Source organism: Eulemur rufifrons, chromosome 6 (genome assembly GCF_041146395.1).
Source record: "Eulemur rufifrons isolate Redbay chromosome 6, OSU_ERuf_1, whole genome shotgun sequence".
NCBI classification, from domain to species: Eukaryota; Metazoa; Chordata; class Mammalia; order Primates; family Lemuridae; genus Eulemur; species Eulemur rufifrons.
Window position 1 is genome coordinate 95,802,942 of NC_090988.1, and position 26,030 is coordinate 95,828,971.

General features: G+C 47.4%; 2 protein-coding genes and 1 pseudogene across 2 annotated transcripts; 2 read left to right on the top strand and 1 right to left on the bottom strand.

The window, feature by feature from the left end:
- Positions 1-4,423: 4,423 nt before the first annotated feature.
- LOC138384582 (non-histone chromosomal protein HMG-14 pseudogene) lies at positions 4,424-4,751 on the bottom strand (annotated as a pseudogene).
- A 3,750-nt stretch (positions 4,752-8,501) lies between these two features.
- Positions 8,502-12,408, top strand: SCGB1D4 (secretoglobin family 1D member 4). Its single transcript, XM_069470654.1, has 3 exons — positions 8,502-8,556; positions 10,247-10,434; positions 12,220-12,408. Exons 1-3 carry the CDS (start codon positions 8,502-8,504, stop codon positions 12,406-12,408), a joined length of 432 nt encoding a protein of 143 aa, XP_069326755.1.
- Positions 12,409-21,840: 9,432 nt separating this feature from the next.
- On the top strand, positions 21,841-24,800 carry SCGB2A2 (secretoglobin family 2A member 2). The gene is made up of 3 exons (XM_069470655.1): positions 21,841-21,895; positions 23,219-23,406; positions 24,762-24,800. Exons 1-3 carry the CDS (start codon positions 21,841-21,843, stop codon positions 24,798-24,800), a joined length of 282 nt encoding a protein of 93 aa, XP_069326756.1.
- Positions 24,801-26,030: the final 1,230 nt, after the last annotated feature.

Here is a 26,030-nt window from a genome sequence, read left to right on the forward strand (position 1 = left end):
CCAGCACTGTGCTGGGTGTTTTACACACAGACTACTATTTCATTTCTAGCACTTCCATCCAAAGAAAGTGCAGTCTTCATTTGCTGAGACTTAGAATGATTAGATGGCTTTTCTGAGCTCACATAATCTACATAACCTAGAGATGGAAAATTACGTCCAGACCTCAAAGCCTTGACTTATTTGTCTCTCTTCCTCTTCCCTATTGAACCTGGGAAGGCATCAGGATACCTAATTAGTGGTGTCCCACAGATAGACGAATTCTAAACTGGGTTATGAAAAGCTGGACTACTTTTCTCACTTAAATAATACCAGAACATCTTTCCCTGCTGTTGCTTCAGCTACTTTCGCCGGAATTATTTTCCACTTTGTCACTACCACAAATCTAGAAAGATTAGCGTTGCTAAGTACAGAAGCAAATATCAAAAGGAGATTTATTTATTTAATTTTTTAATTTTATTTTTATTTCAGCATATTATGGGGGTACAAATGTTTAGGTTACATATATTGTGCTTGTCCCCCCTCCCCCCCAAATCAGAGCTTCAAGCCTGTCCATCCCCCAGACGGTGAGCATCACACTCATTATGTGTGTATACACCCATGCCCTCCTCCCTGCTCCCATCTGCCTGACACCCGATGAATGTTATTCCTATATGTGCACTTAGATGTTGACCAGTGAAACCAATTTGATGGTGAGTACATGTGGTGCTTATTTTTCCATTCTTGGGATACTTCACTTAGTAGAATGGGTTCCAGCTCTATCCAGGAAAATACAAGAGGTGCTATATCACCATTATTTCTCACAGCTGAGTAGTACTCCACGGTATACACATACCACATTTTATTAATCCACTCATGGATTGATGGGCACTTGGGTTGTTTTCACATCTTTGCAATTGTGAATTGTGCTGCTATAAACATTCGGGCACAGATGTCTTTTTTATAGAATGTCTTTTGTTCTTTTGGGTAGATGCCCAATAATGGAATTGCTGGGTCAAATGGTAGGTCTACTTGTATCTGTTTAAGGTATCTCCATATTGCTTTCCACAGAGGTTGCACTAGTTTGCAGTCCCACCAGCAGTATGTGAGTGTTCCTATCTCTCTACATCCACGCCAACATGTATTGTTTTGGGACTTTTTGATAAAGGCCATTCTCACTGGAGATAAGTGATATCTCATTGTGGTTTTGATGTGCATTTCCCTGATGATTAGAGATGTTGAGCATTTTTTCATATGTTTGTTGGCCATACTTCTGTCTTCTTTTGAAAAATTTCTATTCATGTCCTTTGCCCACTTTTTGATAGGGTCATTTGATTTTTTCTTGCTGATTTTCCTGAGTTATAAATAGATTCTCGTTATCAGCCCTTCATCGGATGTGTAGCATGCGAAAATTTTCTCCCATTCTGTAGGTTGTCTGTTTGCTCTCGTGACAGTTTCTTTGGCTGTGCAGAAGCTTTTTAATTTAATCAGATCCCATTTACTTATTTTTGTTGTTGCTGTGATTGCCTTTGGGGTCTTCCTCATAAATTCTTTGGCTAGGCCAATGTCTATAAGAGTTTTTCCCATATTGCCTTCTAGAATTCTAATAGTTTCACACCTTAGGTTTAAGTCTGTTATCCACAGTGATTTGATTTTTGTGAGAGGTGAAAGGTGCGGGTCTTGTTTCAGTCTTCTACATGTGGCTATCCAGTTTTCCCAGCACCATTTATTGAATAAGGAATCTTTCCCCCAGGTAAAAACATTTAAAATCTACTCTTTTGGCAATTTTGAAATATACAAGGAATTGTTATTTATTATAGCCACCACTCTGTGTAATAGACTACTAAAGCTTACTCCTCCTGTCTAATGGAAACTTTGTACCCTTTGATCAACATACATCTCCCTTCCCTCTATATTAAAAAATAGACTTTATGTTTTAGAGAAATTTCAGGCTCACAGCAAAATTGAATAGGAAGTACAGAGAGTTCCCACATAATCCCACCTCGTGCTCTCAACATCTTACATCAGAGCGGTACATTTGTTACGACTGAGGAACCTACATTGACACATCACCACCCAGCGTCCACAGTCTACGTCAGGGTTCACTCTTAGTGTTGTACATCCTATGGGTTTTGGCAAATGTTTAATGACATGCATCCGCCATCATAATATCACACAGCACAGTTCCACTGCTCTAAAAATCCTCTGTGCACTGCCTGTGCATCCCTCCCTCTCCTGTAGCCCTGGCCACCACTTGTCCTTTCACTGTCTCCATAGCTTTGCCTTTTCCAGAATGTCGTATAGGTGGAATCACACAGTATGTGACCATTTCAGGTTGACTTCTTTCCCTTAGTAATATGCATTTAAGCTTTCTCCATGGCTTCTCGTGGCTTGTTAGCTTATCTCTTTTTTTTTTTTTCTTTTAGCACTGAATACATTCTGTTGTCTGAATGTACAGTTTATTTTTTTCATTCACCTGCTCAAGGATATCTTGATTGCTTCCAAGTTTGAGTAATTTACAATGATGCTGCTGTAAACATCCGTGTTCAGGTTTTCTGTGGACATAAGTTTTCAACTCATCTTAGCAAATACGAAGAAACACACTGGCTGGATTGTAGGGTAAGAATATGCTTACTTTTGTAAAAAACTACCAACTGTCTTCCAAAGCAGCTATACCACTTTGAGTTCCCACCAGTAATGAATGAGTTCCTGTTGCTCTGCATCTCACCAGCATTTGTTGCTGTCAATATAGGATCTGTTTTAAAAAGGAAAGGAAGAAAAAAGAAATGAAACAAAACAAATCAAAAACTAGGGTGAAGGGCCAGGCACGGTGGCTCACGCCTGTAATCCTAGCACTCTGGGAGGCCGAGGAGGGAGGATTGTTTGAGCTCAGGAGTTCCAGACCAGCCTGAGCAAGAGTGAGACCCCGTCTCTACTAAAAATAGAAAGAAATTAGCTGGACAACTAAAAATATATAGAAAAAATTAGCTGGGCATGGTAGTGCATACCTGTAGTCCCAGCTACTTGGGAGGCTGAGGCAAGAGGATCGCTTGAGCCCAGGAGTTTGAGGTTGCTGTGAGCTAGGCTGACGCCACGGCACTCTGGCCCAGGCAACAGAGTGAGACTCTGTCTCAAAAAAAACAAAAAACAAAAAACAAACAACAACAAAAAAAAACAGCTAGGCTGAAGTGTCACTGCCTAGAAGGCTTCATTTGAGTCAGAAACTGACATGCAAGGAGCAGCCGAGACAGAATGCGTCCACCTCCAGCCCATCCACCTCCAGCCCATCTGATGCATCACCACTACCAGAGGGATGGCCTGGAAGTACCACTTTGTGACTTCACAACTCACATATCATGGATGCCCAAGCTACACCTTCTTGTTACAAAACTATGGGACTTGAAGCAGGTTTATTACTTTCTGCGAGTTCGTTGCCTCAACTGTGAAGGGAAATGTAATAGCTGTTAGTGTCTATATTTGTACAAGGATTGAATATGACAAGTTTTGTTTTCCACAGTGCCTAGAATAATAGTAATCAAAAAATTTTGCCACTTTTTTTTTTATTACCGCTACTGTTACTAGGTGCAAAAGTTTCGCCACCCACAGCCTCTGCATGGAGGACGACAGCTGTGCGTTTCCAGATTCCCTTTTATTTTTTTTTTCTTTTGTAATTGAGATTTTATTGGTTGTGTTGAGGATCAGTACAGACATTTCAATTTGTACACAACTCTTAACATACGTACCGAAAATCTAAAAAACCATTTAATTCTTTTTAAGAGTTATTCCAGTGACTTTCCAGCTTAAAATTTGGAGGCAAATTTTCCTTAAGAAGATATCGAGTACCAGTGTCTTCAAATGTTGATAAGCTGTTACATAAGTCCCACCAATTCACAATTTATTATCATATATACTACATACTCAAATTTTCAATCTTTCACGGCACATTAACAAAGTTATTAGGAAAACAGGACTACCACGACCAAAGATGTTACAGAGTATACGCAATTCTGACAGAGACAGCCATGATCAAGGAGTGGTTTTCTTTAGGAAACAAGTCTACCAAAAAACAACATGAGAATAGAAGTAGTTTAAAATGTTCAAGACATTAAATGCAGGCCTGGGACTCCATATTGCCATTTAGTATGCTTTATATTATAGGATATAAAAACTAACCCCCATCTATGGAATGCTAAGCTGACACCCAAGCCAGTCAAAGCCTCCCATAATTCAATATCCCACACTATTTTCTGGTTGCACCAAACAATGAACAACCAGCAAATGATTTCACCTCTTAAAAAAAAGCATTTACACTTAAACAATGGGATGAGGTGGGGTTCCTTCCTTCTTAAAAATGTTTCTAGAGCTACTAAAAAACTTGCATTTACAAAATAGTTGATAAAAATATTCCTCTGGGTTGTACAAGAAGGGAGACAGGAACCACACTGATAAGACATGGTATATGATATTAATCAGACTTGGCTTCTTTCTCTCCTGCTTCATCAGAGGCTGGACTCTCCTCAGTTTTAGTTTCTCCATTTTCTGCAGGTAAATCTTCTTTAGTTTCTTGGTTAGCCACTTCGGCCTGTTTTCCCTTTGCTCCCCTTTTCCCTTTTGGTTGCACTTTTTTGTCTGAAGATTTATCCTTTGCTGCTGCCTTTCTGGGCTTCGTTTCCGCTTTTGCAGGAGCAGGTTTAGCTGACAGCCGCGTAGATCTCCCCTTGGGCTCTTCGTTCACCACGCCTTCGGCCAGCCGAGCTGACCTTGCTCTTGGGCATCTTGGCAGCAGGGAAGGGGGCGTGCCCCGTGCCTGTAGGCTGCGGTGCGCCCAGAGCCTTCGCGAAGCTGGGCTGCCTGGCCGCTGCCGTCGCTCCCGCCGCCCGAGCTGCTGAGACCGGCCCCAGATTCCCTTTTATTTTGATGCCTTCATTTATACTGAACATCCTATTCTCTTCCCCCTTGCCCCTGGAAACCACTATTCTACCTTCTGTTTCTATGAATTTGACTATTGTAGTTACCGCATATAAGTGGATTCAATACTATATTTACCATTTTGTGACTGGCTTATTTCAACTAGCAAGATGTTCGCAGAATTCACTCATGTTGTGGCATGTGATGGGATTTCTTTCCTTGTTTAGGCTGAATAATATTCTATTGTGTGTACAGACCACATTTTGTTTGTCCATCCATCTGCCAACGCACATTTAGGTTGTGTCCACCTCTGTTGAATAGTGCTTCTGTGAACAAGGATTTGCAAACATCTTGTCTAGACCGTTTTCAATTCTTTGGGGCATATACCCATAAGTGGGGTTGCTTGCTCATACAGTGATTCTATTTTTCATTTCTGAGGGACCTCCGTACTCTTTCCTTAGTAGCTGCTCCACCAACAAGGCATAAGGTTTCCCATTTCTCCATCCTGGAGTCAAAACTTGCTATTTTGTCTTTTTGATAGGAGCCGTACTAATGGGTGTGAAAAGCCCATGTGCTTTTGACTTGGGGTCTGAAACCCAGCAAGAAAGCACTGGGACAAAAAACACCTGGGTGGGTCACACCTGTCCTACCCATTCTGCCATCGTGACCCGCAGAGTAAAAGGAAAGTGCCCCTTCACGTGGCCCATCCTGTTCTGAGTCACAAAGCCTTCCCTGTTCCACCATGTGCTGCCTGATGATCTGCTCACGAGCGACTCCTGTTATTAGCCGTAGTGGTCGTGGTTCACCCTGTCTTGCTTTCCCTGGTGCTGTCCTCTCAGCCTCCCTCCCCCTCAAGTTTTCTGGATGACAAAATTCTATAGATCCTTAAAGTGGCTTTTGAATGCGCTCTGCTTACTTGTCCTCACCTCCCAACGCCTTTCATCAGACTGTTCCGCGCCCCCGCCATGTTTCTGTAGGGCCCTCTGCTCATGGCTGTGGAGAGGCAGAGGAGGAGGCCCCGTGGGCTTGCTGAGCTGCTGGGACCCTGACAGCTCAGCAGCTGTGATCCTCCTGATGGACAAGTAAAACTAAAGAAGAGCTTCTTTTTGTCAAGTCAGAGCCTGATTTGATTTGAAGACCCATTTGATTTTGGGGGAGACTTTGGATGATGGTAGAAAATTGGGAATTGGGGTGGTGGGTGGAGAGTCATCCTCTGGCCACTGTTCTTTCTAGAAATACAGAAAGCCACTCAATTTCTGACACACTCATAACCATACTACTAACTTTTCTCCCTCACTGTAAGTAACGGTGACTCGGTGGTCAGTCTGTGCGCATCCCAATATATCTGAACATAGGAAAGGTACAGTAAAAACACGGTATTATAATCTTATGGAGCCACCATTGTGTGTGCGGTCAGATATTGACCAAAACCTCATTCTGTGGCACATGACTCGTAGTTCTCAAAGTCGGTGATTTCTTAGATTTTGGCTCTGCTCTAACTAGGAACTGGTGACGATCCATGACATGTATGAAAAATGAGACTAGTTAACAGTAGTTAACATTATTGAGAATGTACTGTGTGTCAGACTTTGGTAGATTTTAAACACACACGTGCTTGCACACACACTCATTTGATCATCTATGAACCCAACAGTGGGAGATGCTATTATTAGCCTATTTGGACGAATGAGAAAACTGGGTTTACATGAGCTCAGTGATTTTCCTAAAGTCCAATAGACTGTAAACGCAGATCTGAACTCCAGCAGCCATGGGCTTCCCCAAGCACCTCACGCTCCTTGGTGGTGGAAGCAGAGCTGGCTTCAGGGATGCCCCCCTGCCCCCCACCCCCACCCACCCTGTGTGGTGGAAGTGACAGCCACTGTTGCCCTCCACCGGGCTTCAACCAAACCTGCCAATGTGTGTCTCACAGCACAGCCAGTAAGGTCTTTCTGGGTGGTTCTCAGCCCTCCTGCCCGTCAGAATCACCAGAGGAGTTTTAAACAGTGCAGGAGTCCAGGCCTCACCGCAGACCCACTGAGTCAGACCCCCAGAGAAGGAGGTGGGGCGGGGAGGGGGGTCTGGGATTTTCACAAGCTCCCAAGTGATTTGATTGCAGAACTGAGACTGAAAACTTCTGGCTTCCCAGTGACTCCTCTCAAATATCCTTTCATTTAAGTGAGAAATTTTTGGTGATTTCCTTTTTTTTTTTTTTTTTTTTCCTGTTGAGACAGCATCTCTCTCTGTTGCCCCACCTAGAGTGCAGTGGCATTATCGTAGCTCACAGCAACCTCCACCTCCTGGGCTCAGGCAATCCTCCTGCCTCAGCCTCTCTAGTAGCTGGCACTACAGATACGTATCACCATGCCCGGCTAATTTTTTTATTCCTTTTATTTATAGAGATGGGGCCTCAATATGTTGCTCAGACTGTTCTTCAACTGCTGGGTTCAAGTGATCCTCCTCCCTTGGCCTCCAAAACAGCCAAGATTACAGGTGTGAGCCACCACACTTGGCCAATTTCTGGAAATTTCCTAATCACACATCATAACAGCACAGGTCTGGACTGGCAGGGTGGGTTGTGCATGATGTTGACTAGGGGCTGCCTTGACTGCCCATGGAAACTGGGATTGGCCCAGACAGCAAAGCTAGGTTGGAAGTGGAAGACTTGAGCCCAAGGGGGGAGGGGAAAGTGCCACCCACCCTGCTCATCTGTCTCATCTTTCCTGCCTGGGGCCCTGGAACAGAACAACTCTCCGTGCCTCTGATGCTTACCCGGAACCTCACACCCCAGGAGCTCCTTAGAAAAAAAGAGTCTGGATCACTGAATCATCACATCACCCTGTGATGACATGGGGGTGGCTCGTTGTCCTAGGACACTGATGGACAGAAAATCTGAAGCTCAGCTATGCTGACAACTCCACCCATAAGCAAAGCCCATGGCAGGCTAGGGAACAGGCACGGCAGTTGCTGTCCCCAAGCAAGTTCTCCAAAGGTGGGGTGTATTCAACAATGCCTTAAGGCACCTCCGTGGTGAAGGTGGAGGTGATGGAAGGCGCTGGGGAGAGGATGTGTCTTGTTCAGACTTGATCGATGAGCAACTGAGGCGCACCTGGTCGGCTGTCAGACACAAACATGGGGGCGCAGAGTGGGGTCTTCTTATGTGCCTGCTGTCCGACAACCAGAGCCCAGGCCCCCAGGTTCCTGTGTCCCCCTGGTCTGTCCTCCTGAAGTCAGAACCTACCTGTGCCTCTGCACTGACACTAGAACAAACATATTGTTAGCAAATCCCAAAAGCAAACTGAGGATCCAGGAGCATTTCCAGAGGCACCTGCACACTCACCTGGAGGACCCAGTAGAGCTGCCTTTGGGCCACCCTCCCGTGGCCCGACCCACTCAGGATGCAGGGACACATGGGGACATGACATCGATGATGGAATCAGCCCTCCCTGAAGAAGGAAGGGCTGGAAGCCAGGCCTTGTGACCTGGTATCTGCCTATGTGGGCAGGTTCCCTAAGTACAAATAAATAGCCCTGGCTTCTCTGGCTCCATAGCCTCCCGCAGCTGAGTCCAAATTCCCCATCATTTGCCACAGCTGATAGCTCAAAGCAAAACAAACCACCATGAGGCCGTCGGTGTGTCTTCTGATGGTCATTCTGGCCCTTTCCTGCTACGAGGGTGAGTATCAGTTGTCATCAGTCTAGCCCCAGCCCCTGGCTGGTACCCTTCTCTGAGCACTAGGTAAACCTAGCAGGGGTGGGGTTGGGATCTGGAACAAACCAGAATTCAAAACTTTTCCTGTGCTTGTTGAACTATCCCTAAAACAGCCCAGAGCTCATCTCATCCACCCCAATACCATGGAAGGTTTACAGAAAACCATTCCAGGCAAATGTTAGGAATTCTCCCTGAGCATCACGCCCTGACTGTGGTCTGTATCCAGATGCAGCAGGATGTATCGGCAGGTTTGGGGGAAGCTGGGCTCTGCCACTTTCAGCCCTTTGACCTTGGGCAAGATGCTCGCCCTCTGCAAGCCTCCTCCTAGCACCAGTGCATGGAGCTTCTGCCAGGAGTGGCTCTGGGAGTGGAGTGAGATTAAGCCTGGTAAGAGTTCAGCTGTAGTTGGAAGCTGGTATCTGTGGTTATCAGACATTCTCCTCCTAGAGCCTTTAGTTGACAACTGACCCTTGAGCCCAGGCTTCCTAAGTCATAAATTAAGACTCATAACACGTTGCAGCTGGAAGGACCCTGGAGAGCTCCCACTGCAAGAAGCACTGGTGCCCTTGGCCTCTCTGAAAAATAAACCTGCAAATGGACTCAGACCAAGCAGCACTCAAAGTACATCTCGGGGCACGACTAGTTTTCTAGGGTCCTACCCGTCTTGGTAGTTAGCATTATTATTTCTGCTTTTCTAGAATTAGATTCTAGCCTTTCTTCCTGCAATTCTTAATGCACATCCTCATGTCCCCTCTCGGAACTGGTCCGGTCCCTCTGAGTTTTCTCTTTCTACCTACTTTCTGAATCTCCTCCTCTTTCTCTCTGTTGCTTCCGGTCCTGCCCTCTCCAAAGTCTCCCCGCAGTTTGATGCTATCCTGTCAGGGGTCATATCAGAGCCTGGTGGGGCCCTTTCTGGGTGCAGGGTGTTTGCAAAGACTTGGGGAATCCAGAGTCCAGACCAGGCGGAGTGAGTGCTCCAGGTCCCCCCACAATTCCCAACCGGGCCAGGAATGAGCCCCAGTTTCCTGCTCTCACCCTCTCTAGGGACTCTGGACGTCGCTACACAGTAAAGCAGCCAGTCGCACTTTCTGTACAAGCTGCTGATGGGGTGAAAACTGATTCGCTTTCTTTTATTTCATTTTCCTCTTAGCTCTGTCTGCATCCAAGGGCATAATCCAAACCCTCCGACTTATTCTCAAAATGTCACCTGCAACATTTTAACAGTTTTTCTTGTTTTCTGGAGTTGTCTTCACTTCTCTGATCTCGGGCAGGGTTCTGAATCACTTAAAAATCTGATTACCCCAAAACTGCTCTTCACCAATAGCCAAGACTAATAGGCATCACTCAGTAAGCAGAGAAAATTTAATATTCTCACATCTGGAAAAGGGAATTTCAACCAGAGACGCTTTGGGAAGTAATGCCTTAAATAAACAAAAGCTGAATGAGCGTTCAGGAAACCAGCTTTCCAGTCCCAGCTCTGGACCTTGCCCTGAGATCTTAAGGAAGTCACCATCTCCAGGGTCTTACATTCTCATTGGCACTATTATGGGATGGAAGCAGAAAACTGTTGGAATCCTGTTGGGTCCAACATAAGGCAGCAATGGAAAAAGATTGATTTCCTCTCAAAAATTATAATTTTATTCTTCTGCTCTAGCCAATGCCAGGATCTGTCCAGTCTTTACTTCTGAAATCACAAGCTTCTTGTTTGCTGAAGAGAATGCATTTCGGCTACGACTTGACAAATATAGGGCACCTCCAGAAGCTGTTGCAGCCAAGCTGGAAGTGAAGAAATGCACAGATCAGATCCCCTTATGGAAGAGATTGGAACTTGAAAAAATTCTGGTAATTTCTTTCTTCTTTATGCATAGTTAGAGGCTTCTGGTCAGCTACACAGCATCAAACGAGGTCAGCTTGCTGCCCTATGGGGACACAGGCGGTGGGGCACCTGCCTTGTTGGTCACCTCTTGATACGGTGACCAGGGGCCACAGGGTGGGTGCTATCATTCCTGCTGAATTCAGCTCAGCTGCACACAGAGTCCTGGGCATGCTCCTCCTCCTCAGGTCCCCTGCCTGCCTGCCGTGTTCCTGTTGTGTGCCAAGAAGGAGAACAGTCGGGGCCCAGGCAGGCAGGGATGGTGGCGGGCCAAGGGAGCTGTCCCGAGGCGGAGGTCCACTCAAGCACTGGGGCACAGTCACTGTGGAGCCTCGTGGGGAGTGGTGGGGGCACTAAACAGGGAGATAAAGGGGTGGGGGCCCAGAGCCGGCCCTCGGGCAGACATAGAGCTGGCAGGCTGGGCTTCTCTGGTGGTCTGTGCAGAGCCAGGAGCCCACACCCAGCCCTGACATCCCACTGTCCCCACCCTGCCCACATCACTCTCCAGATCACGGCAGCTGGCCAGAGACCTCGCTGCTTTGTGTCCGGCAGGGCTATGGGAAGCTGAAATGCTTCCATTATGTCTTTCTCAAGAAATCAGGTGTTTCCAGAGGCCTCTGGCCCGTCTTCCCCTGGGGTTAGGTCGTGAGGCTCAGCTGCAAAGGCCCATGGGAGCTGGAGGCCCCGAGCCAAGAGGCACACAGGCCATGAGGCACAATGCCCACCCTGCGGTGCTGGAAGCAGGGTCCCAGGGTCCCTGAGTCCCTCCCAGCCCCACCAGGCCTCCCGGCCCATGACCCCACTGCAGGGAAAGGGAGAGTCCTCAGCCCTGGACATCAGGGAAAATCACCCCGGGGCCGCTCTGTCCACTTCTCCTCCCTCCCCTCCCTCAGGAGCTGAGCCACGAGCTTGGGTGACCTCATTGGCCTGACGGGAAAAGGCTGTCCCCTCCTTGCATGGCGTGCGGTGATGGTACCAGGTCCAGGCCTTGGTGTCCCCCAAACGCTGGGCTCCTGCCTCTACCCCTCCAATTGCCTTTGGTGGCAGAATTCCATGGCGACCTGATGTGTTCACACATCCTCTCCAGTTTGGCATGACTGACGTCACCTTCATTTCTTCTTTCATTTCAGGAGATAATAGTGGATAAATGTAATCTCTGAGATGTAAAACCTATATTATCCTGATTTTCACCGTCTTTCAATGATCTTCACTGCAGAATGTGTGGTTTCGACGTCTTGCTTTAATAAATTCCTGTCCTGCACTTCTGCACTGGTCTTGTCATGATCCTCCGTCTGGGGCCTTGGGTCGAGGGTGGTTTTCAGAATGAAGTGCCTTTTGCTGTGGGTACTAATCGGTTCCAGAGAACCAACGTCCTCTTGGCAACGGTGGCCGGAGGTCCAGGCCTCACAAAGGAAATGCTTGGTCCGAGCCACCCTGCATTACCCACAGAGTCCCACTCAGGAGAGGAAGCGAGAACATGACAGTGGAGGGTGGACAGGGGCTCCAGCGTTGCTGCCGACCGTGCTCTGACGGAGCCCCAGCCTCGCTGGCTGGCCAGGCTCGGGGCTCGTGTCCAGCAGCAGCATGAGTGTGACGTCCCCTCAGAAGCACTGTCAGCCTGCTTGGTGGCCCCAATCCACTGTGGTTTGGCTGCTATGCCATGCCCAGTAGAAATTAGCTGCCATTTATCACAAGTTTAGGTGCATGCGCAGGTTTCCGCCTTGACTGACCATTTGCTTCGTGCACTGGCTCAGGGAGCCCCTCAGCGCCCGCACAGCCCCCAGCACTGCGGGCTCCTGCTTCCCCTCCCCCTCCGCCCGGAGCCCCAGAAACCAGCGTCCGGCTGCCAGCAGGCCACCTTCATGCACACCCTGCACAGTCATTTCAGAAGCATGATGGAGCCCGACCCACTCTCTCCCCTCCACTGCCTCTTCTCTCCATGAGCCCCCTCCTGGCCAGTGGACCCACCGCCCAGCAGGTCACCTGACTCAGGTGACCGGGTAGGTTCCTGGCTTAGAGCTGTGGCTGCCATAACAAACAACCACAAACTTGTTGGCTTAACACAATTTATTCTGCCCCCCTTCCGGAGGTCAGAAGCCCCAAATTGGTATCACTGTGGGGAGATCAAGGGACCCGCAGGCTCTGCTCCCTGCGGAGGCTGTAGGGAGAGTTCGGTAATGGTCGCCTACAGCTCCCGGGGGCTGATGGTCGTCCCTGTCTTGGGGCCACATCCCCCTCACCTCTGCCTCCAGGATACATGCCCTTCTCCTTTCTTTCCATGTCCGGTCCCCTCTGCCTTTCACTTAGGAAATACATGGGTTGGGCTTGGGGACCACCAGACTTTTCAGAACCATCTCCCCATCTCAGAATTCTTAACTTAATCACATCTGCGCGGTACCCTTTTGTCGTGTAACATAACATTCACAGATTCCAGGGCTGGAGTGTGGATACTTTTGGGGAGGAGGCCTTAGTGGGCCAACTACAGCTCCTCCCCCTCCCGACCTCTAATAGTGCACTAAGCCCCACCCCATCCACTGCCAGAGCGTCCCGCCTGCGAGTCCCTCCTTCCAGTCAAACGGCCATCCTCACAGTCCAGTCTGCGTCCTTCCCGGCTCACACCAAAGTCTCCTAAATTGTGTCCCCCCCTCTGTGAAGCCTTCCTGCAATCCGTCCTCCTCATTCACACCAACCTCAGCCTCTTGCAACGGGAATGTGAGCCTGATCCTCCCTTCAATAACCCAAATGACTAGGGGACTCTTGTCCTGAAGTGGTTCCAGAAGGGGACTTCTTTTTTTCTTGTAAACCCACCTTCATATGATAATAGCTATTTTTTTTACAATTCGGAAAATAGTATGTGACACTTATTAATTAAACATTGCTTTTAAAATCAATCTGTATTCTTAATCACATCGGGAAATATGTACCCTTGAAACTAGTACCTGAATGCGTGACGTTCACTACCAGTTCAGTCTACGTGCTCTGCCCGGCAGACGCAAGCACTCACGGAGCCCTTGCAACACTCTGGGGAACCCAGATTGGAGCCACTGCTGGAGGTGCAGCCCACAGCCTGGCAGTGCACGGGACCTCAGGGACGCTGTTCCTGCCCCGCCAGCCTCACCTCCCTCTCCCTGGGTACTCTGTGCTTGGCTATAGCTGCTTATGTATCATTTCCCCCAAATGTAAAGGCAGAGTAATTCAAACTAGCCCTATAAGTATATCTATTAACTTATATTTTCTTCTGAAATTAATTTGAATGGGTTATTAACAACTCATACAATACTAGTTTTCTACTGAATTTTAAGAATCTACCAGATGATGCTCAGGTTTGTACAAACGTTGGAATCACACTGAGCAATGTTTAGTCAATTACGAACTTAAACACATTCCTGGGTCTTTTATCTCAAACTATGAGCTCCAGGTAAAGTCTAAAAGAACATGCATAATAAAAATATTTCCTAATTTAAAAGACATGTAGTAAATACAAATGAATTAGCTCTGAACATTACCTCCTTACACACAAATTAAACAAAATCATAGCAAACACAACGCTTTGGGGAGCTGATTTGGTGGGCAGCCTCTTTGTCCCCAGTGCAACGCAAGGCCCAGTCTGCCTTCTTCTTCACACAAGGCATCGTTTCAATGGCATTGAAGAGAAATTCCCTTTCTTTGGAATCTTTAATGTGTCCATGAGGAACTATACATCTCAGAATGTATGTTTTACGTGGCAATTTGGAAGCCATAGAAACAGTGGGCTTCTGTAATCTGAACGTCTTGGCTAAAACGCTCCACTCAGTTGTCATTTACGCTGCCGTTGCTTGCTGCAAAGAAAGCCAGAACACATGACATAAGGTATCTCTCCTCAGTCGGGTTCAGTGGCTCACGCCTGTAATCCTAGCACGCTGGGAGGCTGAGGCAGGAGGATTGCCTGAGCTCAGGAGTTCGAGACCAGCCAGAGCAAGAGTGAGATCCCCGTTTCTACTAAAAATAGAAAAAATTAGCCAGGTGTGGTGGCTCCCCTGGAGTCCCAGCTACTTGGAAGGCTGAGGCAGGGGGATTGCTTGAGCCCAGAAGTTTGAGGTTGCTGTGAGCTAGGCCGATGCCACAGCACTCCAGCCTGGCCAACAGAGTGAGACCCTGTCTCGAAAAAAAAAATCAAACCAAAACAAAAAATTCTTTAGAACATGTAAATACCAGAAGAAACAGAGAAGAAGTTGAAGGTGAGGACAGGGCTGGATGGCCTGGAGGGGAAGGGGTAAGGAAGAAGGGCTTTTCATTGGAAGGTTTTCTGTGCTAGTTTACTTTTTCAAACAATGCATCTATATCACCTTGTAAAAATTAAAATTGTGAAAAATAGAGGATATTGGAAGACAGAAATGAAAAGTGAAAAGAGGATAGAAGAAAACAGGCAAAAAAGTGGGCAGAGGGGAGATAATGTGGCAGAAAGACGTTAAGAAGCTGCAAATGAGGCCGGGCGCGGTGGCTCACGCCTGTAATCCTAGCACTCTGGGAGGCCGAGGTGGGCGGATCGTTTGAGCTCAGGAGTTCGACACCAGCCTGAGCAAGAGCGAGACCCCACCTCTACTAAAAATAGAAAGAAATTATATGGACAGCTAAAAAAATATATATATATATAGAAAAAATTAGCCGGGCATGGTGGCACATGCCTGTAGTCCCAGCTCCTCGGGAGGCTGAGACAGGAGGATCACTTGAGCTCAGGAGTTTGAGGTTGCTGTGAGCTAGGCTGACGCCACGGCACTCACTCTAGCCTGGGCAACAGAGTGAGACTCTGTCTCAAAAAAAAAAAAAAAAAAAAGAAGCTGCAAATGATCTCAGGCCTATTCAGAATCCACCACACCAGACCATGGAGGAGCTGGACGCCTTTTGTTGAAAGCATTAATGGATTTCCTTAAGGAATTAATTATCAAGTTTCATGAGAAGATGTAGAACTGAAGAAAGATACAATGTGTATCACCAAGACAGTATCTTATTATACAAATTAAAGGCCTCTAGAAATTCAAAGAAGAACAAAGGAAGGCTTTGAAGAAGAGGTGATGGCTGTGGTGGACCATGAAGGACCTGGAAGATGAGGATGATAGGCAGGAGGAAGTAAGGCCGTCCAGGTGCAGGGAGCAGCCTGGGCAAAGGCATGGATGTGAGGCTGAATTCAGCCTCCTGGAGGACAAAGATGCCCACACTCCTGCTGTCATCTTGCCACCCCAGGGGCTCCACTCGCTGTTCACTAAGTGTGAGACTCACTCAAACTCCTAATCATATGTCACAAGAGCAAAGTGCTTTTTGATATTTCTCCAGCACAGGTTTCTCAACCTCATTAGTATTGGCATCAAGGATGAATAACTCTTTATTGTAGGATCTGCCCTGTGCATTGTAGGATGTTCAGCAGCTGCCCTGGCCTCTGCCCCCTTGATGGCAGTAGCACTCCCACTGCAGTCCAGCTGTGACAACCAAACACTCCCCAGACTACTGTCCCCAGGGCTGGGTGGAAGTGAGGAGTGTATACGCCCCTGCTGAGAATCACTCTCCAGCAGTGGAGGCTTTATAGCAGTTCTCCTGCTTAACTGTTCTAACGCCCCTGTGGATCACTAGAGTTGGTGGAAAAATAGCGGCATTGAAAAAAAACTAGAAATTGCTAACTTAATGGAGAAAATTTTGTGTAGATATTTGATGAACCAAATCAACTGTCACATCGTGTACAGCATTAAACTTTTAATCACACATTATTGGTAAATGTCAAGTTGAGTAAAGTTCAGGGTTTTGGTAAAGGAGCCAACGAGAATTAGCCAGGGGCTGACACCTGGCCCTGGCTCTGTTTCCAAATCCGGCTCCTGGTCACAACTCATTAAGTGCATCCGGGTTAGATGGTATCCGGATAATGGTCACTTTGGGGGGAAAGGGGACTGAGGGGACTCAGGCCCTAGTTGTCAGGGGCCCCACTCAGCCTCCTCCCAGCACCTACCTCCTTCCACCCCAACCCCAAAGTCCTCTTGCAGGAAAGTACAAGGTTTGTGTTAGTGCCCAGGTGTCCCTGATGTCTGGTCTAGTGTTGGCTCTGGTCCCTGCCTTTACTAAAGGTCGAAATTGAGATGCGCTTCTCTTTCTAAATAGTCCTAGTAATAAAACGTGGAATATAATCAGTGAACTCTTATAAAACATCAAATTTTTCTGCAGTAAATTAATTTCAAATTTAGGCCAGGCGCGGTGGCTCACGCCTGTAATCCTAGCACTCTGGGAGGCCGAGGTGGGTGGATTGTTTGAGCTCAGGAGTTCGAGACCAGCCTGAGCAAGAGTGAGACCCCATCTCTACTAAAAATAGAAAGAAATTATATGGATAGCTAAAAATATATAGAAAAAATTAGCCGGGCATGGTGGTGCATGCCTGTAGTCCCAGCTACTCGGGAGGCTGAGACAGGAGGATCGCTTGAGCTCAGGAGTTTGAGGTTGCTGTGAGCTAGGCTGACGCCACGGCACTCACTCTAGCCTGGGCAACAGAGTGAGACTTTGTCTCAAAAAAAAAAAAAATTTCAAATTTATATATTAAGCACCTACTGTATGACGGTGCCATACAAAGACAGGACGTGCACAGGCCTTGCTGTCGTGGAGCAGGGACAGGGAGGGATGCCAGCACTCAGGGTCCTGGAGATGGCAGGAGAGCTGCTCTCGGGACCTGTGGGGTCCTGCGAACAGGAACATCTGTGCAGATTCAGGGAACAGGAAAGGTGGACAAGGCATGGGTCTTTGATTGGCTTTGGGAAGGAACGAAGTGTTTCCTCCCAGAGTGACTGAGGCAGGGGCAGTGGAGGAGGGGCATCCACAGGAGCAGAGGGCTCAAGCAGAAAATCATGGGGCTTGTCCAGAAATCCACCTGGAGTCCACATAGTGCAGGAGTGGAGTCAGTAACAGTGCTGAGGGCTGTCTCCGGGGCCAGAGCACCCGCTTCATACCCCGTTTGGCCACTCACTGGCTGTGTCCCAGGGAGTTCTGTTTCATCTCTTTTCCTACTGTTAGCGTAGGCAGGAAAGTAAGCCCTGGGCAGAGGAAGGAAGGATCGAGCAGTGTGAACAAACCGTAAGAATAATGAGATGAGGGTAACCGTAAGTGTCACAGATGTTACGGTAGGTAGGAGAGTAAGACATGAGCAGGAGAACATACTGTAACAATGACAAGGTGAGGATAACCACGAGGGGCACATCACACCACATTGCAGTGTGCCCCTCCCCCAGCGGGCTTTGGGGGCCACGACACCCTGCACCTAACCATGTAAGGCGGAAAACTGCCCTGTGCGATGGCAGGAGGGGACAACATCCCCACTGGTCAGGAGAAAAGGGGATGAGGCAGCGCCACAAAGGAGGAGAGGAAAAGCGGTGGCACGGAGACCCCAGCCCCACTGTTCGTTTGCCCGTGTGCCCGCTCCTACCCTCTTTGGAGTGTACTGTTGCTTACTAATAAACTCCTTTGCTCGCTGACTTAAACTTTCGTGTCCCCGCTTTCCTTCTTCAGTCGTGGGGAGACAAGAACCGAGGGGTTCCCATCAACTGCCAGTGACACCATGTCCCACACCCGGAGTGAAATGACCGGCCCAGCCCTCAGGGTGGTGACCACACACCACACTTCGCTCAGGACAGTCCCGGGTTATCCTGCTGCCCTGGCATCCCATCCATTTAGTGTCCCTTTCACCCTGCAATGTGCCCCACTTATCACAATGAATATTATGGTCACTCTGGGCATAGGATTGTGATTGTGAAGATTCAAAGAGGCTTACAACAGTGCCTGGCATTTCATAATTGGTAAATAATTGTTTTTCACTTGTGTTTTATTGAACATGCTCATGACAATTGCCAAGAAATTAGATCATAAGTGTTCTTATCACAAACACAAGTTATCGGAGGTGACAGATTTGTTAATAAGCTTCAGTGAATTCTTTCACAACATACATATATCGAAACATGTCTTGTACACCGTAAGTATGTACCATTTTAACAGGTCAATTATTATACCTTAATAAAGTTGGGTAAAAATATTAAAAAGGAACAATTTTAGAAATATAAAATAAATTGGAGCAGGGTTCTGGCAAGATTAATATGGCAACAGAATGTAGAATATGCTTGGGAGAAAAGCTATTTTTTAATTACATCAGAAAAACTCCCTGAAAAAAGACAAACTCAGAAAAATCAAGTAAACATGCTCAAAATACAGTGCTTTATTTTTAAACCTGAAAGTTTAGCTGGTATCCGAATATGGCTGCTCTGAATTTTAGAGAATGTCAAGTGCAAGCTGAGTTTTCAGTGGTCTCCGAAAGTGCTTGGTGGTCCTTGGAGATGTATCATAAACACGTTTGCTAATTACGTGAAAATAATGACTAGCAGCGGACATTTAGACAGCACCTACTCTGTGCCAAGCACGGTTCTCAGGACCTTACACTTTTTAACTCATTTAGGACTCACAGCAGTTCTGGGACTGTTCCCATTTTAAAAAGGACACAGAGCATGGAGTCTCCTGCGCAATGTTGCACAGTCAGTGAACAGGGAAGCCAGGACGTGAGCACGGACGGTCTGGCCCGAGTCCTCGCTCACAACCCATCTGCCATCAGGCTCGATGAGGGAAAGGGCTGCGGATCCTGCAGGGACGTGAGGCAGCGGACGACGCACAGCCAGCTCTCAGCCCAGCCGCAGCGCCCCAGGCCCTCCCCTCCCGGGCCCTTCCTGGGAGCCGTGGGAAAGTCCAGCTGCGGGTGGGACCACACCATGGAATAAGGGATTTCATCCCTTCCTGGCCTTTCACATTTCTGACTCCTCTGGGCACACCCGCACCTCCTCATCTTCTGAATTCACCCAAATGTAACCCGCCTGTTCCCCACCACTGCCTCCCCTGATCCTCTGAGCCAAAGGAAGTCTCTCCCATTTAAGGGAAGTTCCCGCTCCCTCCTCTGGCCTCCCAGAGCCCCACCCCCCTCTCTGCCCTTCTCCTGGCACTTCTCCTCGCCTGTCAGGCGCGGAGCTTCCTGGGTGCGTCTCCTCAGGCCTCTCAGGGGTACAAAGGGGCACAGGTCTCTTCCGACAACTGAGTTCTCAGAAGAAATCCCAGAGAGCTGTGATGCGCATCTTCCTGTGTGTAGGGCGGGGGGCAAGGGCCTCTTTCTTGGTTGCTGTGGCCTCACCGTGGAGCCACTGGCCTCTCCTTCCTTCCATCCCATTCCAGAAAGGAGTCTATTTTGGGCCGAGTTACTGTTAATTGATTCACCAGAGAATGATCAGCTGTCTGGATAAACATGGAGATTGAAGAAAACAGAGCCTCTGTGGAGTGTGCATCCTGTACCTGATGTAGGGTATTCTTTAGATGAAAAAGAAACCTCTGAAGGGGCCTCTGGCTAGTAAGTGACAGGACAGGTCCATAAGGACGGGGGCACCAGGCAGAGCCCCCAATAAGTCCTGGCCAAGGAGACAGTCTCCTATTTCGTTATCACTACCCTTCTGCTCCCTTTGGAATGAGGGAGGCCGTGGCCAACTGCATAAAAGTGCACATCTCGGCACACGCCGCCTTCTGCTTCCTGTCCTTTTCCTAAGTCAGGTATGTTCCTGGCAACTGTGGCTCCAGGTGAGTGATGGAAAGATAATGTCCTGGGAATCCAGACAGCAAATAATGCAGTCGCAGATTAGGAACAGACTCTTCTCTCTGGCTCGCTTGTCTGTTCTTTTTTATAAAGCTGAGCCAACTTTGTTTTTCTTGTTCATGTTACCATCACCTTGTCCCTGATTAAACTGGGATGGGCTTTCGGTCATGTGAGGCTGCCCTGTCCCCCTGTTATCGCCAAAAGGCATACCTTCGCTGCCTTCTCTTACCTTGCCAAGTGCCATCTGCCCTCAGGCCTCTGAACTTGCTGTTCCCTCTGCCCAGAACACTCTTCCCAGATCTGTCCCTGGGCATGGCCGTCCACTCATCCCGCCTCATCCCACAGGCTGTCTTGGATGCTTGCAGGATGCTCGGCAGTCAGTCTTGACAGCGTTCTCCTTGTGCGCATGTTTTGCATTCTTTGCAGCAATTACCACTTTCCAATATCTCTGACTTATTTGTAGGTTTGTTCGTTGCCTTCCTCATTAGAAGGCAAGGTCCAAACAGCAATCACCTGGTCTAACTCGTTCCTACAGCTGAATCTGCAGCCAGGAGCTCGGGGCTCAGCTCGTAGGAGAAGCTCAGTAGTTACGTGTTCAACAGTGAACGGGCACAAGGATGGCAACTACCGTGTATTCATGGTTACCCCGTATCAGACCACGTGGTAGAAGCTTTTGTACAGTGTCTGTCTCCTTACAAAAATTCAGCATGGTGTCATTCACACCCATTTCACAAAAGAGGGAAAGAAAAGTCAAAGAGACCAGCAGTGTAACCCGCCCAAAGACTTGTCAGGACTCCATGTTGCCGCCAGGATCCAAACCCACATCTGCTCTTGCCCAAATCCCATGACCATTCGCTGTCCGGCACTGCCTGCCCTGTGCAAGCAGTTACTCTACTAATTCACAGCGTCCTGTGAATCCGTGCAGGGAAAGCCCCAAAAAGGCCATAAAGAACTAAACAAAAATTAATTCATGTATTCATAATGGAGTGAATTTATAAAGTGGAATTAAATTAGTGAGGTAATTCTGATGAAGAAACAAAAAGAAAACAAACAAACAAACAAAAACCCCCAACTTTCATTAGAGGTTAGATCTTAATTAGTTTTCTCCAAAACTTGAAACACCTTTCCTGGAAAAAAAAAAAAAAAAAAAAGGAAGAAATGTCTATGGGTTAGGAAGGTCTGCCTCCCAGAGGATAATTGAGGTATTGCACCTAGCCCAGCTGTCGGATCACAGAGGACAGACAGACACAGAGGTTACCCTTAGGAAGCTCTCTGCACCTTGAACAATAAGGAGAAGAGGAGGAAGATGATGAAGAAGACGAAGATGATGAATAGGAGCAGAAGAAACAAGAGCAGAAGAAGGTAAGGAGGAATAGACGAAGACCACAATAATAACAGTGGTGATGACGGCACAGGCTCACACTGTTGGATTTGTTTTAGAGTTTGGAAAACACTTTCACATCCATTTTACCTAAAGCCATGTGTCATTACTGCAGTCCCCAAATTGTCATGGATCCAAAAATCACTGCCTTCTGGGTTTCTACACACTGGCTGGCTGGGTTCCCCTGGGTGCACACGATTGTTTCCCGGTGCCGTGCCAGGCCGAATGTCTGACTCATTCCCTCATTCCTGGAAGGGATTGGGGTGCCCGCCTGGGGTATAAATAGAGCAATTCTGGAAGCCCAGCTCCACAGTGACTTCCTTGCTCCCTGCCACACACGACTGGACAGCCGACAACAGCAGCCCCACCATGAAGCTACTGACGGTCCTCCTGCTGGTGGCCCTTCCCCTCTGCTGCTCCGCAGGTAGGCCCCGTGCAGGGACAGCCTGTGGGCTGGAGGCGTTGCCTATTCCCTCTGGAAGAACTCTGGGTTCCCAAGCCCCAACACAGGGCAGCCCCAGGACAAAGGGTCTACATGCAATAGACCTTAGGATGACGATTAATTGCAGGCAACCAAGCAGGTAGTGCCCTCATGGACTTTCCTCTGCAGAAGAGCTACAAGTAGAGTCTCACTAAGTTCAGGGTGTTCCACCAGGGTCACAGTGACCCTGAAAACCAACATGAGTCTCAGGATCAAATATTGGAATTAGCTGTTTTGGCAGAAGGGAAGGAAAAGATGTAACTGAAGGCCCCGTGGCATCTGCATCCAGAAACTATGAGACAGTCACAAATCTCCTGAAATGGGGTTGCGGGGGGGGGGGGGGGGACACCTCCCAGAGAGAAGGCTCAGGCTGCAGTGTATGACCCAGCATCTTTCACCCTGTGGGTCTTGCTCTGCCTTTGCAGGGTTGATCTGAGCTCTTCTGAGGTGCCCTCAGCTCCCAGTTCCTTCCTGCTCCAAGCAGACTGGGGAGGAGAACACCCGGCTTCTGGGGTCTCCCTCAAGCAATGAAGATGGGGGCAGGAAAAAGCCCTGGGAGCCGGAAGGAGGGCAGCACTTGCACAGCACGTAGGAGGTGCGCCCTGTGCGATTTTCTAAGCCCGTTTACACACCCACCTCTTTTCTTCCCGGAGTGGGTGCAGATGGGGAAGCAGGTGATACGCTCACAATCATCTACATAGAAATCGCACGGCCGAGAGTACAACCAGCTCACAGGAACCCAAGGCCTGAGCTCTTTCCCCTCCACGACAGGGGTGGCCACAGCAGATCACTTCACAAACAGGAAGTTCTGTTTTATGTTCTTTGTTGTTGCAGACAATATTGAGAGTCAAGTCAAGCCAGTGGACAATATTCTAGACCCAATACTTCTATGATGCGTGGAAATCCTACCAGATGCTCTGAAGGATAATAGGGAATCATTGCATGACTTTAAACCGAGCAAGACCAGATAATGTTTAATATGTTGCACCAGGTCAGAGCATCTCAATTCCCAAGTGTCCTTATTAACCAAGGAGACATAGGGTTCAGCTTCTCTGGGCTTGGGAGGTAGTAGAAGAATACACAGGACTTAAAGGGAACCCCAGAGCCTAGGTTTACTCTACTGGAGTTGAGAACTCTAGACCATGCACCATAACCTTTCTGAATTTCAGTCTCTGCTGGGATGTACACAGAGGACTGATACAGGTATGTTCTAAAATGGGTGCACATTTGTGGTGACAAGCCCATGTTGTTATGCTCTGTTCTCAGGTTCTGGCTGCCAAGGACTCGAGGATATAGTTGCAAATACACTCAATCGAAACCTCTCCCTGTTCAAATTCACAAATGGGCTGACGGAGTTTCTAGGCGGCATTACCAACTCAGACGCCGTTGGGGAATTTAAACAGTGTTTTCTCGACCAGTCAGATGAAACTCTGAAAAATATTGGATTGATGCTGGTAATTTTGGCCTTTTCTCATGTGCCTTTTAACTGACCAGGAACAAGTAGGCTCTAAACTTGGCACCAGCGGTACCAAGCAACTGGTGAACAAGCTTTTTTAATACATCACTTAATTTAACTGTGTCTCTAGGCTGCTTTGCCACTTCACTTCGAGAATCTTCAGTGAATGATAAATGGAAAAGGCCAAAGAGAGAAAAGAAACTTCCAGAAATGGCTGAGCTACCCAGCTCCACACGACACACACAAATGGACACTCATATAGACGCACGTACACACACACAGACATGCACGCACACATGAACACACACAGGGACCGACACAAACACATTTTCTATCAAGAGAAAAAAATCTAATTCTCAAGGAGCTGCTCACTTGTAGGAGAAACCAACAAAGAAACTTAACCTAACCCTTTACAAAAAATTAGAAAAATGGTCTTAAAAATTTTTATAGAATCCAGAGAATACCATTTGTTCATATTGTACATATTCCAATATAAAGAATTTAAAATGAATGTCTGAGCAACCAAGATTTGTTAGCATACTTGATTGGAAATCATGCACCACTTAATTAAGTAACTTGTGAAATGGAAAGTGTAGGTTACGGGTATGAAACCAGCATAGATGAAGGAATTATTTAAAAGAAACGTCAATTGTTGTAACAAGGAGTATTTCTGTCTGGTTATATATACATGGTGTTCAGGGTGGAGGGGTTTTTTTTAGCATTTATTTAATATCCCAATATTCCATCTGAAACAATCCATAGGAGAAAATTTTAAAATATACCCAAAATTTTGAGGATAAAAGGGAACATCATCTGCAATTTAGGATTATTGGAGCATTTTTTCTTTTAAACCAAAATTATGTCAATCGTTTTTAGTGTAGAGCTCCAAGAATTTGTAGTTCTCAAAGGTAATGGTGGAGAACCTCAGTCTGTTAAAATATTTCTAACTTTTAAGACCATGCAAGGACTCAAAATCATCACATTCTTATATGTGAGCTGAGATTTTAACAATTCTGTGTTGAAAAAATGGTATCAGAAACAGTTCAGATTGGCAGGTCTTCAACAAATAGTATATGCAGCATATTTATTGGATAAATTATTTCAAAGAATAGAGATCTTGGAGGAAAAAATTATTAAAGCAGTCCCCGATAGGGAAAATATCTAGAAATATGAGCACCTCTTAGGTATTAATAAGATACTTCTGATTTTGTGTCCAGTGCTAATTCCCTTGGGAGTTAGATGTTTGCAGACAAATGCAGGAAAACAACAAGAAGAAAGGTTTCTGGATTTCAATATTTGACTTTGCAGGAGAGAATTGAAAATCTAAGTGACATGTCTGTTTTTGTTTTCCAGCGAATAATATATGACAGTCCTTGGTGTGCATCCTTTTAACTTTCCACAAGACCTTTGGCTCAGACACTGCAGTCAGACTATGATCAGAACCTGACTTCTGATTGCTAGAAACCACAATTTTCTTTCTTCTTTTGTTCTTTTAAGTGGAAACTGCAAGACAATTGTTGAAACCTCACATACATTTTCATTTCAATAAACTAACTGCAAAGCACTGAAGTTCCTTTCTTTTCTCCCATAAAAACAGAGGCTTTCCAGGGCCTCCCATGTCAGGGTGCTTGTTGGGGGCAGACCCAGACAGACACAGAAGGATTCAGGGAGGGACTTTCTTCCTCAGTTGTCCCCCCAAGCCTGGGCCTCCCTCTGGAAGGTGCTGTCCCTCCCCTCATCCCACCACCTGCCCACGAGATCCTCTCTGAGGCCCTCAGGCTCTCGAGTTCTGACTTGAGGTCGTGCTCAGAGTCCTTGTTCCCACCCCAGTCCCCCTGTCCATGCTGGCCCCTGCTGGCCATGGCCGGGCTCCTCTGGGCTCACCCTAACCTCACCCAGGGGTGCAGGGCTGGGACCACGTCCAGAGTGCAAAGGTGAGGCGTGCAAAGCAGGGTGGATCCCATCTTGATTTAAAATTTTGATTTTTAGTCATCATGGATTTGGGCATTAATTTTGGTTTTTAAAAATATTGCATTAAAATATTGCCTACCTTCAGCCAGGCACGGTGGCTCACACCTGTAATCCTAGCACTCTGGGAGGACAAGGTGGCAGGATTGCTTGAACTCAGCAGTTCGAGACCAGCCTGAGCAAGAGCGAGATCCCGTCTCCACTAAAAATAGAAAAACTGTGGCACGCGTTGTGGTGCACCCCTGTAGTCCCAGCTACTTAGGAGGCTGAGGCAGGAGGATCGCTTGAGCCCAGGAGTTTGAGGTTGCAGTGAGCTATGATGATACCACTGCACTCTACCCAGGGTGACAGAACGAGACTCTGTCTCAAAAAAAAAAATAAAAAATTACGTACCCTGATTACTGAGTTTTGTAGCACCTCCTGAAATTGTGCGACATCCCTCATCCTGTCCCTGCAAGTGGGAGTGGGGTCCACCGTCTCCTTCTCCACACTGAGCTGCACAGTCGATGAGGTTGAGGGGACGTGTGTGTGTGTGTGTGTGTGTGTATGTGTGGGAATCGGACACAGTGAGTGATTTTTAAACTGCACCTGAGGCCTCCTTCATGCCCCAGTCCCCAGCACTCCCGTCACCAGGTAGGTTATTGCTGCCTCTTC

What these genes read in the sequence shown, in the direction of transcription:
- SCGB2A2 (XM_069470655.1), top strand. Translation starts at nt 21,841, where the DNA reads ATGAAGCTACTGACGGTCCTCCTGCTGGTGGCCCTTCCCCTCTGCTGC. An exon ending in TCCCCTCTGCTGCTCCGCAG is followed by an intron (nt 21,896 to 23,218) that starts GTAGGCCCCGTG and finishes CTCTGTTCTCAG; the next exon opens with GTTCTGGCTGCCAAGGACTC. An exon ending in AAAATATTGGATTGATGCTG is followed by an intron (nt 23,407 to 24,761) that starts GTAATTTTGGCC and finishes TTTGTTTTCCAG; the next exon opens with CGAATAATATATGACAGTCC.
- SCGB1D4 (XM_069470654.1), top strand. Translation starts at nt 8,502, where the DNA reads ATGAGGCCGTCGGTGTGTCTTCTGATGGTCATTCTGGCCCTTTCCTGC. An exon ending in GGCCCTTTCCTGCTACGAGG is followed by an intron (nt 8,557 to 10,246) that starts GTGAGTATCAGT and finishes CTTCTGCTCTAG; the next exon opens with CCAATGCCAGGATCTGTCCA. An exon ending in TGGAACTTGAAAAAATTCTG is followed by an intron (nt 10,435 to 12,219) that starts GTAATTTCTTTC and finishes GCACTGGCTCAG; the next exon opens with GGAGCCCCTCAGCGCCCGCA.